Source organism: Triplophysa rosa, linkage group LG13, assembly GCF_024868665.1.
Source record: "Triplophysa rosa linkage group LG13, Trosa_1v2, whole genome shotgun sequence".
NCBI classification, from domain to species: domain Eukaryota; kingdom Metazoa; phylum Chordata; class Actinopteri; order Cypriniformes; family Nemacheilidae; genus Triplophysa; species Triplophysa rosa.
The window spans coordinates 7179566-7192664 of NC_079902.1; the positions used below are offsets into that span (position 1 = coordinate 7179566).

At 40.0% G+C, this 13099-nt stretch overlaps 1 protein-coding gene across 1 annotated transcript; it reads right to left on the reverse strand.

The window, feature by feature from the left end:
* Positions 1–8911: 8911 nt before the first annotated feature.
* On the reverse strand, positions 8912–12710 carry drd1a (dopamine receptor D1a). Its single transcript, XM_057349610.1, has one exon. The coding sequence runs from the start codon at positions 11191–11193 to the stop codon at positions 10099–10101; it is 1095 nt and encodes a 364-aa protein (XP_057205593.1). The 5' UTR covers positions 11194–12710; the 3' UTR covers positions 8912–10098.
* Between the last annotated feature and the right edge of the window lie 389 nt (positions 12711–13099).

Sequence of the window (13099 nt, forward strand, 5' to 3'; positions counted from 1 at the left end):
GTAGGTTATGGTGTCGACCATGATTTGTTGCAATTTTGAGGTGTTCAGTCTTATTATGATTTAAGAAAATAAATGCGATTGCTCTCCTCACAAATCAACTGTTTTTCACTGACGTGTCTCTTAAGTGTTGAGGACTAGTGCTTCTTTGAGCCTACATTCAGTATGAGTAAAATACTCAAGTACTGTTAAAATCAGATACTCGGAGACTTTTACTGAAGTCGTTTTGGAATTGGTGACTTGTAACTTGTAATGGAGTAATTTTCACTGCAAGGTATCTGTACTTTTACTTAAGTATGGTTTTCAGGTACTCTTTACACCTCTGCGTGATTCTCGTCTGCCACACTCAATCACCGCTCGTCTCCCCACTCTCTCTCCCGCTGCAGACTTCGCTGAACCACGCCCCTTCTGCCACAATAACCTTTAAAAGTAGTTGTATAATTTACACTGGAAAGCTTTACGCAATAGGACGTGATGCATGATGGGATACACTTAGCCCTGAATACCGCTCAGAAGCGGTATTCAAAATAGTGTGGGTTTAGTGTGTGTTAATGGCACTGCACTTTGGCGTTTTTAAGACATTGGACAGACTTGCGCTCTTCCTTCCTGTTGCGTGCACGCATTCTCAAGTGGCCAAGACCACAAGGGGGGTTATTTGGAAGCAGCCCTAATGTTAGTGAGTTTGGTGTATTCTAAATGAGCGGCCGCGTGCACGAGTTTAGTCATTTGCATAAAACACACCCAGTCCATCTCCATATTAGGGCTTTCCGCCTAACCTTTCTTTTACCACCTGTATTCACTTAAGTCACTGTCTACAGACGAACTCTTGCAAATCATTCCAAGTGCGCAGTCCTCAAAATCACTTCATACACTATAAAACACCTTTTATTCAGACACGCAGTTTACACAGTTCTCGTTAGACACATGTTTATGCTTAGATTCAACAACAGCCAGAAAGCTTTTGCGTTTGGAACTGTTTTTAAGGGAGATGCAATGTATACAAAATGTGCCTCCAAGGGTTTGTTGGCCATGCTTTGAGGTCAGAATAATAGTGTTTTGTCCTTGTACAGCACATTGAATTTGATGACTGTGGGAATGCTCTGGGACATTTTGTATTCCACAGCATCCGCTTAAACATGTGTATCAGTTACTGTAAGTGACATCCAGTGAATACTGATGGGATACAACTGCATTGATCAGAGGCCAATGCAAGTAGTGTTAGGCCATGCATTCTACTGTAATCATTGACTTTAAAATGTGTATGTTATAGAGTCTATGCATTTCTTTCTTGACCTTTGTATGGTCTGGTAGGAATTTATGCAGTTATTTTTAGTCTGACATATTTTCTTTTCTTTACAAAGCGTTTGTGGTTGCTCCTCATTTGAGTGAATCATCAATTACTTAGCTGAACTGCATGGCACATATGACATGCAAAGATTCAGCCTTTTTCCTTCCTTTAACCAAAGAGCATACGCTTTCACAATGATGGTGTTTCTAGCTTGATGAGCATGGCAGAACAACAAAAATGATAGATTAGAGTATCTATTAGAGTTTTGTTGCAAACACTACACAAATCACTTAACCCTTGTAAGATGCTCATGTTTTGTTACTCTGCCACTGTTCAGTGTTGCCAGATTGGGTGGACAATTTCCAGCCCAAAGGCTCACTAAAACCCGCCCACTCCAACAAAAACCAGCCCAAATTTTAACTGTCAAAATATGTAGTAGAAATTTATTGTAATGTCATTCAACGATGATAATGACCATTTTATATCCTTAAAGTGAAGTAAGACAAGATGACAAAAGATGATAAACACCAGGAAAACAGATCAAATGGATAAAACATAGCAAATGCATTAAAGAGAGTAATAGAGTAATGTGACTAATATGTCCAGAAACCACTTCAAAGCGACAATCAAGAAATGAACCAATGACTTTAACTCTCAAAAAACACATGCATCACTATGTGAATTTTTGTGCAAAAAGTGCCAGAGTAGAGTCTGTACAGTTTAAAGGTGTGCTGATGATGAACAGAGGAAGTAGAATCCCATATTCAGTTTGATTTCTATTAAATCATTCAACTGTGCTCTGAATTCAGTTATAGTTTTCGAGTCGTCTGTCACCACATGTGTAATCCACGTTGCGAGATTTCAGTTACTCTCCCATTACCGTGCAACATTATTGTATTTGGGCCACTTTGGCATTGTGATCGCTTCAATAGGCTATACAAAATCTGGTCCTGTATCGCGCCAAAACCCTGTCACTCACGAGTCATCACATCTCAACGGTGGATTGATTGACAGGTCTCCCTATCCCAGACCCAGACCTGATTGGTTCAACTGAACAAATAAGGGCTATGTGTTTATGACTGCACTACACATTATTTTCGAACGTTTTGAAATTACTTTGCTAAATAAAAGCAAAGAAAAGGCAAGCTGCTTGGGCGGGTTTTTATTTTTCATAAGGGAACCCGCCAATCTGGCAACACTGCCACTGTTCTCACCCACAGCATTATTTTTATTAATAAACAATCTTAACACTTTTTTTAATACAGCCATAAAAGTTCATGTAAAAATATTTAGCAAAAATTACAAGCAACAGAGAGAGCATGTGGTTCATATTTTTATTTACCTCTGTTAAATCAAATTTATATTAAATGCTGCTTTTTGTAAACAATGTACTAAAATAAGGGTGTTTATTTTAAATAAATATACCTTTTACGTAGATATTTAAAACAGGTCCTAGAGATCTGAACACAACACAAGGGTTAATGACTGTTACAAGAAACCTAAACAGCTCTTTTAAATAAGGTTATATAATAAGAGAACAGGGCAGATTGTAGGATTTAGGTTAGTGATAATTGTGAAACAGCATTGCAATGGACATTGAGATTTTCCAATCTAATTTCACTAGTAACAGCTGTTTTAGGATTGGGTGATTTCAAATGTTTTATACGATGTGAATCATCCAAAGCTGTACAATTATTAGCAAAAAAGCAAGAATGAAGCCCCACTCCTAAACTGAAAGTCAATGGGGTGAAAGCAGATTTTACTGAAACAAACTAATTCATAGGAATAGCGACTTCGTACAAAATAGCTACGAATTGCTGTACGATTTTGATGGATTTTGTCATTTTTGCAAATAATGCTGCACTTTATAGGCCACTTTGCAAGATGTGAACTCTGGTCCAGAAGCACTCAGTCTTTTATTCAATTTAAAATTTTACATTTTTTAAATCTTTTAATTTAATTATATATATTTTTTTTTATTAAAACTATTTTATTTATTTATTTATTTATATTATTTAATGTTTAAATATATAATTCAATCTGAAATATATTCGTTTGACATTTTGATTTGGTTATAAATGTTATGTTTCTTTATTTTGTTTGTGTAATGTTAAACTGAAGCAGGAAGTTCTTCCAGACCAGTGTTGTTTACATCTCCTGAAGTGGTCTAGGTTGTATATCATGTTTAAAAAATGCATTTATTGTTTAGTTCCACTGCGTAAATATGGCATCGGCATCAATTTTAAATGCATTTATTTTGGAACAAAGAATGATTACTTTTGCTTGCATTGCATTGATGGCAAATTGTTTTGTTTGTCAAAGCATCTCTAAAAGGGTAAAAGAGAAGAAGGCTTAAATATGCCTCATGTTGATGATATAAATGAAGTTGTATTTACTGGATTATGTTGGGGCACATTCAGGATGCAATGTGCTTACCCTGACACAGCTGCAGCCGAGTTTATTCGACTCTTCCTTTTCGGAGGGGGTCGGCTGGCTCCCAGGAACCCATCTGACACAAGCATTTTTTCAACAGGGCCATATTTAGCCTGCTATTTGCTGCGTCCATTGTGAATCTGGAATTTCTACAGAAGCACTTGTAAAAGGGCACCCAGTGCCATATTATATTTGGCTTTTCTGTCCTTTCGCATGCGCTGTTTGTTTCTGTGGCGACGCCTCGAATCTCGGCAGCTCAAATCTCGTCCTTTATTCTCGAGCACAAAGGAAAGGCTTGCTGCACTTGAACACGGTGGTTTAATATTATCCCATAAAAAACAAGTTACACAGTTATGAATAGAAGATCTAGGCACACTATCAAATAACCAGGGGGAACTCTATAACCCTATACTATCTTGCTTTGTTGTGCTCTTTGTTATTTGCATCTGTTTTGTGTTGTGTATGACTCATGGAGATGGGTTTTGGAATTCAGGTGTTCCCTAAGGTGAGCCGATGCAAAGGAAGTGCCGCAGCATCATTTGAGAGCTCAGTGTACTTGTTGGAGGTCTGAATGTTGGCAGCGAGCATGAATCTCAGTTACGCTTGGGTGTGCTGCATGGTTTTGAACATCATCCAAACCGCTCAAGAGGTAACAAGGTCTTTCACGATCTGGGAATTAGTACCATTCACCGTGTTTGAACTGCTCTTCAATTCTGCCAAGACTCTTGTGTTTTCCAGGAGGGAGGGCCGAGAGAACCAATTTTCTCCCTCGCTTTTGTTTATCCAAGCTCTTCAGTCTCTCATCCTCAGAGTGCGAGGCGAGTGTCTTGTGTTGTTGATAGAGGGCATCTGTCTGCGAATGGCAGTGATGTGATGAGATTAGTCAGATTGGACGGGCCCCACTTCAAAAACAGGCCTAAAGGGCATTGCATCCATTCAAACATGACACAGCTTTCCCTGACACTGTCCTTCAATGGGCACAGGATTCCTATTTTTGAAAGGCCAAAGCATCAACCTCTAATCTACGTTATGTTTGTTCTGCCTGCCTTGATTCTACATTCTCACACTTGGCACCATGTAGCTTACCTGTGGCTCAGTGGTTAGAGCATGGCGCTAGCAACGCCAAGGTCATGGGTTCGATCCCATGGGATTGCACATAGTCAGAAACAAATGTATAATACAATGCAATCTATGTCGCTTTGGATAAAAGCGTCTGCCAAATGCATAAATTTAAATGGTCACAGGTCAAACAAGGATATTGTTAAAGGGGTGATTTAACGCGGTTTCATGCATTCTGATTTCTTTACAATGGCAAACGTGCTGGCTTCTCATACTTAACATGGTCAACTTGATAAAAAACGAGTTGGATGTATGACGTAGTATTTCTGTGCTTGATACACTCCCTCAGCACTCCGACTTGTTTCGGAAAGTTTGTATAAGTCTGGATCCCTGTTTCGTAACAGCGTTCCTATTCCTCTTTATTGGGCAACTCTCCTGGAAAAGCTCGGCAAGGCGAAAGAAATAGCCCGCCCACACGCCAACTGATGAGCGATAGTAAGACCCGCCTACCATCAAGATTGGCTGCACCGCATCAAGATTGGCTGCGCTGCGTCAAGATTGGCTGCGCTGTGGGCCTGCAGCTTATTACACTTGCGATAGTGAGAGAAGTCAGTAGTTTGTTTTTGTTCACGGCATTTTGGAGATCGTTTGAAACTGATAGATGGCATGGTCCCAGTGCTAAAAGATGCCGGACATGAACCGCACGCGGTAAGTGAAACTAAGTCATATGTATGTGCATAATGTAAAAAACACGAAGGGATTTATGCGATTATGTAATGTTATTGTGTGCTCGTGCTCTAGTTCCATCCCTCCTGCCTGCCTCCAGCAGCTCGTGTTTTTCCAGATATAATCGTACAGCTGTATCTCTCTTTTATAAATGTGATCAAACTAAATACTCTTCGAAGATACGACGTATGCAATACTGCTGTATTGGTACTCAAGATTACAATGAGATTGGCAGAAACTGCGTGTGTAACCTGGTCTTTAATGAATTGACCCTCACAAAAAAAGAATATTTTCTAGTTTGCTAACAGAACATATTTACTTATATTTTCAGTTTACTTTTTATGTACTTTACAGAAATATACTTAAAACTTTGTGTACCGCAGAACACAAAAGAAGAAATTTAGGAAAATGTTGTTAACTGGACCCCATTCGCTTGCATTGGTTTTGTGGCTCTACAATAGAAGTGAATGGGGTCCAGTGCTGTTCGTTTACCAACTTTCTTCAAAATATCTTCTTTTGTGTTCTGCGGAAGAAAGAACGTCATACAGTTTTAAAATGACAAGGTGAGTAAGGGTGAGGGTGAGTAAATTATGACAGAATTTTTAATTTTGGGTGAACTTTCAATATTACTTACTACATAAAAAGTACTATCTTTACTAATCTATACATACTGTAATAAAATGAACTTTAAGTATCTTTCTTTTTTTAATGGTAGACCATCTAAGCACTATGCTTTTACTGTATGTTCAATATCTTTTCATCGCTATGTCATACGTTTCATGAATAAACCCTATAATGTCTTTAGATCTGAAACGGCATGCATAACCTGATGTGGAGTTTTTTTTCTAAATTCACTGGTTCTGTTACAGACTTTGTCACCACCGCTTACACAACTGCTATCATCTGTCAATTGATTTAACCAAATCCAACTACAGCAATGCTTTCACTTCTGGAGAGGACTTTGCTCATCCCACCCAGGGGCTTCTCTGGCAGAGTGGGTGCAACATTTGGGCCTGGCATGTGAACGGACTACAAGGATTAGGATGGAATCGGATTAAATGGCAAATTTGCCTGATGTCCGCTGATATTTATTTTAGCAGTACAATGTGTTATTGCTCCCAACGTCCTGCATCCACCCTCTTCAGGCTGCAATAGTTTCCACCTCACGTAACAGACTTGAAACTGAGCGACAGAGCATCATTGACAAGTTAAACGGTAAAAGACATCGCTTACCCATGCTGTAGCATTGTAGATATCATCATGTAGAGCAGTCACGGTGCACTCAAACATCAAACGTTCAGCGCTGTCAGTCGACATGAGGATCTGTTGATCTGCCCCTCGCAGTTCCCGCCCCTTTACTTATTAATCTGTCACAGCGATTGTACGTGAGCTATTAGAAATGCATTAGTTTGGGTAATACATACAGTATTGGTTGTGATTTAGCCTATACATTTTAAATGAGAGGGGAGAGAATTAATCGAAAAGGTTTGATTGCACTTCCATCATTGTTCTTTCATGCTCAGCCTTTGAGAACGTGGATTTAGATGATGCATTTTAAATGAGAATTTTTAACGGGTTGTCAAACGCTCACGCTTTTCAAATTTCTCCAATTTATTTGAGCAGTATTTACATCCATGTTATGGGGTGACATTGTGAAAGACAGATATGATTTTGCCACATTCTGGCCACGACTGACATTGTTGGAAAATTGAGGTAATGGACTGGTTATGCAAGTCTTTTCTCCGAGGGACATCTTCCTGTCTCTATGTCTGTGCGGTCACTAGTAGCCAATTACTTTTAAAGACTACCCTGAGGACAGTTTTATTGCTCAGAGGTTGCGCTTTCGCTTAGTTAAGTTGATTTTAATTATCAATGTTCTCTGAGATATTTTTCTGAAAATTGCTAAGGACACAAGTGAGATTACTACGCGAGAAGCAGGAGACCTAAGCCAAAAGTCTCAATTTGTATGCTCATTGCTGTCTTGGAAAAATGAATAAATGGAGAGCTCTCTTTTGTTCGATTTTCTTATGGGTACTACGTGGCCACACAACGTTTTTGGACGTTTAAGAAATATCAAAATCTTATACTGTATAACAAAATATATCAAACCACATGACATTTAAAGATGGCACGACATTTTGCAAAACGATATTTGTTAGGGTTTGAATTAAAACAATGGATGTTCTAAATGAAGACTAAAAGTACCCGGAAGCTTTTTGGGTGTCACATTTTGGTCACATGACTATATGTGACCTACATTATAGTTGTCTCTCTGAGAGGATGTTTGAATTCAACTTCGTTCTGAGAGCATATCTTAAACGGATAGTTCACCCAAACGTGAAACTTCTTTCATCACCCTCAAACCTGTATGACTTCCGCAAAACACAAAAGAAGATATTTTGAAGAATGTTGGTCCCATTCACTTTTATTGTATGGACACAAAACCAATGCACGTCAATGAGTAGGCTACCGCCGTTGCTCGGTTACTGACATTCTTCAAAATATCTTCTTTTGTGTTCCGCAGAAGAAAGAAAATCATACACTAGAGGGCGAGTAAATGATGACAGAATTTTCATTTTTGGGTGAACAATCCCTTTAAAGATGCTTTGGGCAGTTTGATTTGATGGCTTCTGATACACCAACATGTGATTTTTTTGGGGCCACTGTGTAAGTTACATTACATGAAAAGAAACAAAGGTAGAGTTTATTTAAAGGAGGTTGGTAAAATGAATGTACACTACACTCCTCCGGTATCCACCCATGAAATATGCACAAGTGCGCTATATAACCCTAATTCTGTTCATTAGACTAATTACACAGTGTTCCCACCGTTTCCTGTCGTCTGACACGGACCAAGCGCAACGTAGATTACAGCATCAAATGACAGTGATGACTCACACGCCGCCGTTTCTGGATCACAGCATCTAGTGTTTAATAACTCATCCAATATGCTTCCTATTGTGTGTGATATGAGAGTTTGGAATTTGAGGCTGAGTGGTAATGTCAGCTTTGATGGCCCCGCTGTGAGAGGTTGACTCTCACTCTTGGAAGCTGGCAAGCAAAAACAATTCGACTCCCAGTTAGTCTGAGCAGGGCTTGAGCTTATTATCTCTATTCATGCCACCTTTGCTCGGCGTCAAGACAGCTTGACAGTAACTAATAAAACTTTAAGAGGCCGAGAGCCGTGATTCCTCCTGCGTGTTGTTGTTTTCTATTCAAGTTTCATCAGCTGTAGAATGAGCAGGAGTGGAGATGAATTACGGATACGGAGATGGATTTGAATAATTTTTCAAGACGGAAAGCTCTCCCGCTGATAGCAAAATCTACATTTTTAAAGGGGGCTCAAGTTCGAATACAAACAAACACAATAGACACGAAAAGCAAATGAAGATGTTTTAATGTACCAAAAGCCAACGGAATGAAAGTTCAACACCACCAAATGTTCACATGTTCACGTTCCCATGATTGATCAATTATTAGTGAAATATATAACATTTAGTTCTTCAACACAGTCATCACTGAATCTGTGTACTTCTAAACACCACAACAACGAGAAATGCACTACTGCGTAAATACAAGTAACAGCAGCACATGTTGTAAAATTGATCATAACACAATTAACAGACTCATCACATTTAATTACATTCAGTTTGCTGCAGACTTCACCCACTTGGTGTTTAAATGTTCCACATCACCACATGGCACATTGCATCACATCCATCGACACAATAACAATCCAGTGTTATTTCGTAGCGGGACTGAGGGTACCAGACTCATCGAACGTAATTGAAATCTCAACAAAAACGGATCTATTACTTGTTAACCGTAAGTGACACTTCATTTCCTATTCCCACATCAGCATTTTTATTTTATGACCATCTGTTCTGTTCTTCTTGGTGCTTGGTTTTCACGGTTTAATAATGAATAATGAATGAGGGGATTTAAAGAGAACAAGTACCAGAGAACAACATACATGGTCATTATGGCAATAATGGGACGGCCGTTTCATCACTGACCATCTGCCCTCTTGTTTTGTAAAAAAGTCTTGTGAATAAGGCAAGATGTGAAGGACACGCAATAATGGATGGAGAGGATGACATCAATGTTTATCAAGCGGTGACGTATTAGACTAACTGAATGTTATTGTAAATGGCTTAAATTGTCAATTATTTGGTGATACTTTAAATATTCATGGAATGATACCTTACCAACTCATTCTCGACTCGCTTACAGAAGCAACAAATAACATTTATTGCATTTATGCCCAGCGGTTCATTTTCTTGCTGATTGTGAATGTTTGATGAACATTATGTATATTTGTGATCATTCTTCATTTGACATGTTCCTTAAGTCACTTGTGGATTTAATAATTTATTGGTTAATAAGAGTAGAGCAATTCGCCCGAAATAGCCTGTTTATCCTTGCTCAAGGAACATCAGACCTGCTGTCTTTGCTCTCAGGTGGTCTTTGGTCTAATCCCAAATCCATTCTCCTTTTCCAACAGTCTTCTTTCGTGTGTCATAGGCTCGCATGGCCAATCCGTCGGCACCCAAAGGGTTCACTCATGTCACACGAAAAATGAAAAAGGGTGCTTTTCAGTTTTTGTTCAGACTGGGTGTCTCCATGCTATTGCTTCCCGGACAGAGTCTTTGGCATCCCAGAAGGATAGCGAAAGCTCTGCGAAAGTCGGCATTGAAGGCGTATATGATGGGGTTGAGCGAGGAATTGGCCCATCCGAACCACACGAAAACATCAAACGTTTTTGGACTGATGCAGGGCGGATGGGCGTCACCGCTTTTCACACCGTGCTTGCAAAACGGCACCATGCAGTTCAGGATGAAAAAGGGCAGCCAGCAGCAAACAAATACTCCCATTATGACAGACAGAGTTTTTAACACTTTCGTTTCCCGTTTGAACGACAGTTTAAAAGAGCTCTCCGAATCCATGTTGGAAGCACTGCCCATGCTGTCGTGGCGGATCTGAGCGCTCTCAGCGGCCCGTTCCAGGGCGGAGATCCTTTTGATCTGCTTCTGGGCGATTCTGTATATCTGCGTGTACGTCACGATCATGATGGCGACGGGAATGTAGAAGCTGATGAGCGAGGAGGATATAGCGTATGTCCTGTTGAGGCTGGAATCACAGTTGTCCATCAGCGGCGTCCCGTGCGAAGCGTTCACCTCGGAAAGGCTTGTCGGCTGTGCCTTGTGCCATTTTAACTGCACCGGGATAAATGAGATGAGCACGGATAGCGTCCAAGCCACACTGATCATCACGAAGGCCACCCTGGGAGTCATCTTCCTCTCGTAGCGGAACGGGCTGGAAATGGCCCAGTATCGGTCCACGCTGATAATGCAGAGGTTCAGGATGGAAGCTGTGGAGCACATGATGTCGAAAGCTACCCAAACGTCACAGAACGAACCGAAGGGCCAAAAGCCAGCCACCTCTGTCACAGCCTTCCAGGGCATGACCAGGATGGCCACCAGCAGGTCCGACACCGCCAGCGAGATGACAAAAAAGTTGGTGACTTTAGAGCGCAGGTGGCGAAACTTCGTTACAGCTGCACAAACCAGCGTGTTCCCCAGTAAGGTGGAAAGAATCAGAAGAGATAGAAAGCAACCTGTGAGAACTCGTGTGGATTGGTCACTTTCCATCAAGCCACTGTCTATGACAGTTGTCAGGTTCAGATCCATCACTGCTATTACGTGCGACAAAATAAATGTCCGCTAAGGAAGGAAAAGTCTATTTTGTGGTTGTTTGTGGCTTCCTCCGAAACAAAAATAAAAATCATGCTTTCATATTTCCAGTTTATGTCACGTCCTGCATTGTATTTTTAAAGGACCAGTAAAGTCTTTAATACTTAAGTTCAAGACGGTCATTGTAGAAACATTATGCTAGTAACATATTCAGTGGTTGTGGAAATAGAGTCAGTAGCCTATTCTGTATAGCTACGATGGTTACTCACGTTTCCTTAAACATTTCAGGTATTTCGGGTGATCATTTAGGTATTTACGTGTCCTTATGCGATGAGAGGGTCGTGGATCCTTGCGCGCAATACCATTTAGTGCATGCATTTCCCGTCTTTGCATGTTACTTTGTAAAACAAGAGACTACTATAAATAAGACAACACCGCTTCCGCGCTACATATATAATAACAAGAAGTGTTCCACATCCGTTCAAGTTAGAAAACATCGTTTACCTCTCTGTCATACTTCTGACGAGCGTCTTTTGCGCCAAACGCTGCGTTCTGCACTTATTCAAACCGAAATTGTGCCCGGGGTTCGAGCGCTCCTCACATCACAAATCATTTCAAGAGAGGAAGAAAACTTCATGAATCGATCCCTTTGCGGTTTTGTTTAGAGTGTCCTCTTCGGTTTACGCATATGTCCTGGATAAATGACTCGTTTCATCTGGTCGAAATGAAGCTGTTACTCCATCTGGAGACCGGAGTGCACGTGAGCGCAGCAGGACCTTCTGGAGACGAGCGCTCCAAAGCAGAAGACATGACAAACCCACTTCACACCGAGACGTGTCGTGTCGTGTCCGAGAGGCTTCACGGAAAATTACGCGAACTGTACTGGGTGTCCGGTCGTACAATAGGTGTTCAAAAAAGACGCGAGCACATGTAGGCTAGTGAATACAGAAGACTCTATTTGTGCGCGTGCCAGATGCGCGGGTGTGCTCACAACTATTACCATTCTCGATTCATTATCCGTTCATCTTCATTTAACTTGTATTTTATGGTCAGGCTATTATACGCAAGGCTTTGTTTGATAGTCTGTATAGCTATTTGTATTTACATATAGGCCTATATTTGGTTCTTGTATATGGTGATGATAGGCCTACTTTCCTTATACTAATTGCTCATTTTTTATTTAGGTGTAGGCTGGATTTTTTTATAAAGGCGTTTATAAAATAAAGTATTAAAGCAAAATCCCATATTTAGATGGTTAAGTGAAATGCCTCCTAAATCAAGTCCACGACTCCCCCTAATGGGCAGTCACAGTCTTTAGCCTATACTAAACAAATACGTTTAAACAAAATAAACACACATTTCCAATACTTAGCCAATGACATGACCTTGTATGTAAAGTAGACGTTGCTATAAAAGCCTTGGGGTAAAAAGACCTTCGGTGTATTTTATATTCTTCCTCTATTGAACAATTGCACTGTAATTCAGGAAATAGATCTGCTCTTAAAATACAATTCAGTGGAAGTGAACATAAGACATAAGAAATTATGAAGGCATGTCACCCACATATTGTTGGTGGGTGTGGTGCAGCAAAGCTTTTGCTCATCTTGCAATGCTTCAAAAGACTGAAAAATGAGCACTGAATAGTGTTTGTTATTTTCATTTTTAATAGTAATAAAGTACTATTTGTGCAACTTTTTAGTAGTAGGCCTATATGACTTCACTGTGGATAACAGTCCATTCATAAACACACGTTTATTGTTTAGTGGCTCATTGTTTGTACTGTGCATCCAATTGTTATACAATTAACAGATGAATTCAGATGAACATAAGACAGGTGTCAAAAATAGATACCTTTTCTCTTATTTCCTGGTGTTTGAGCGGGGAATTCAAAATTAGACTTACT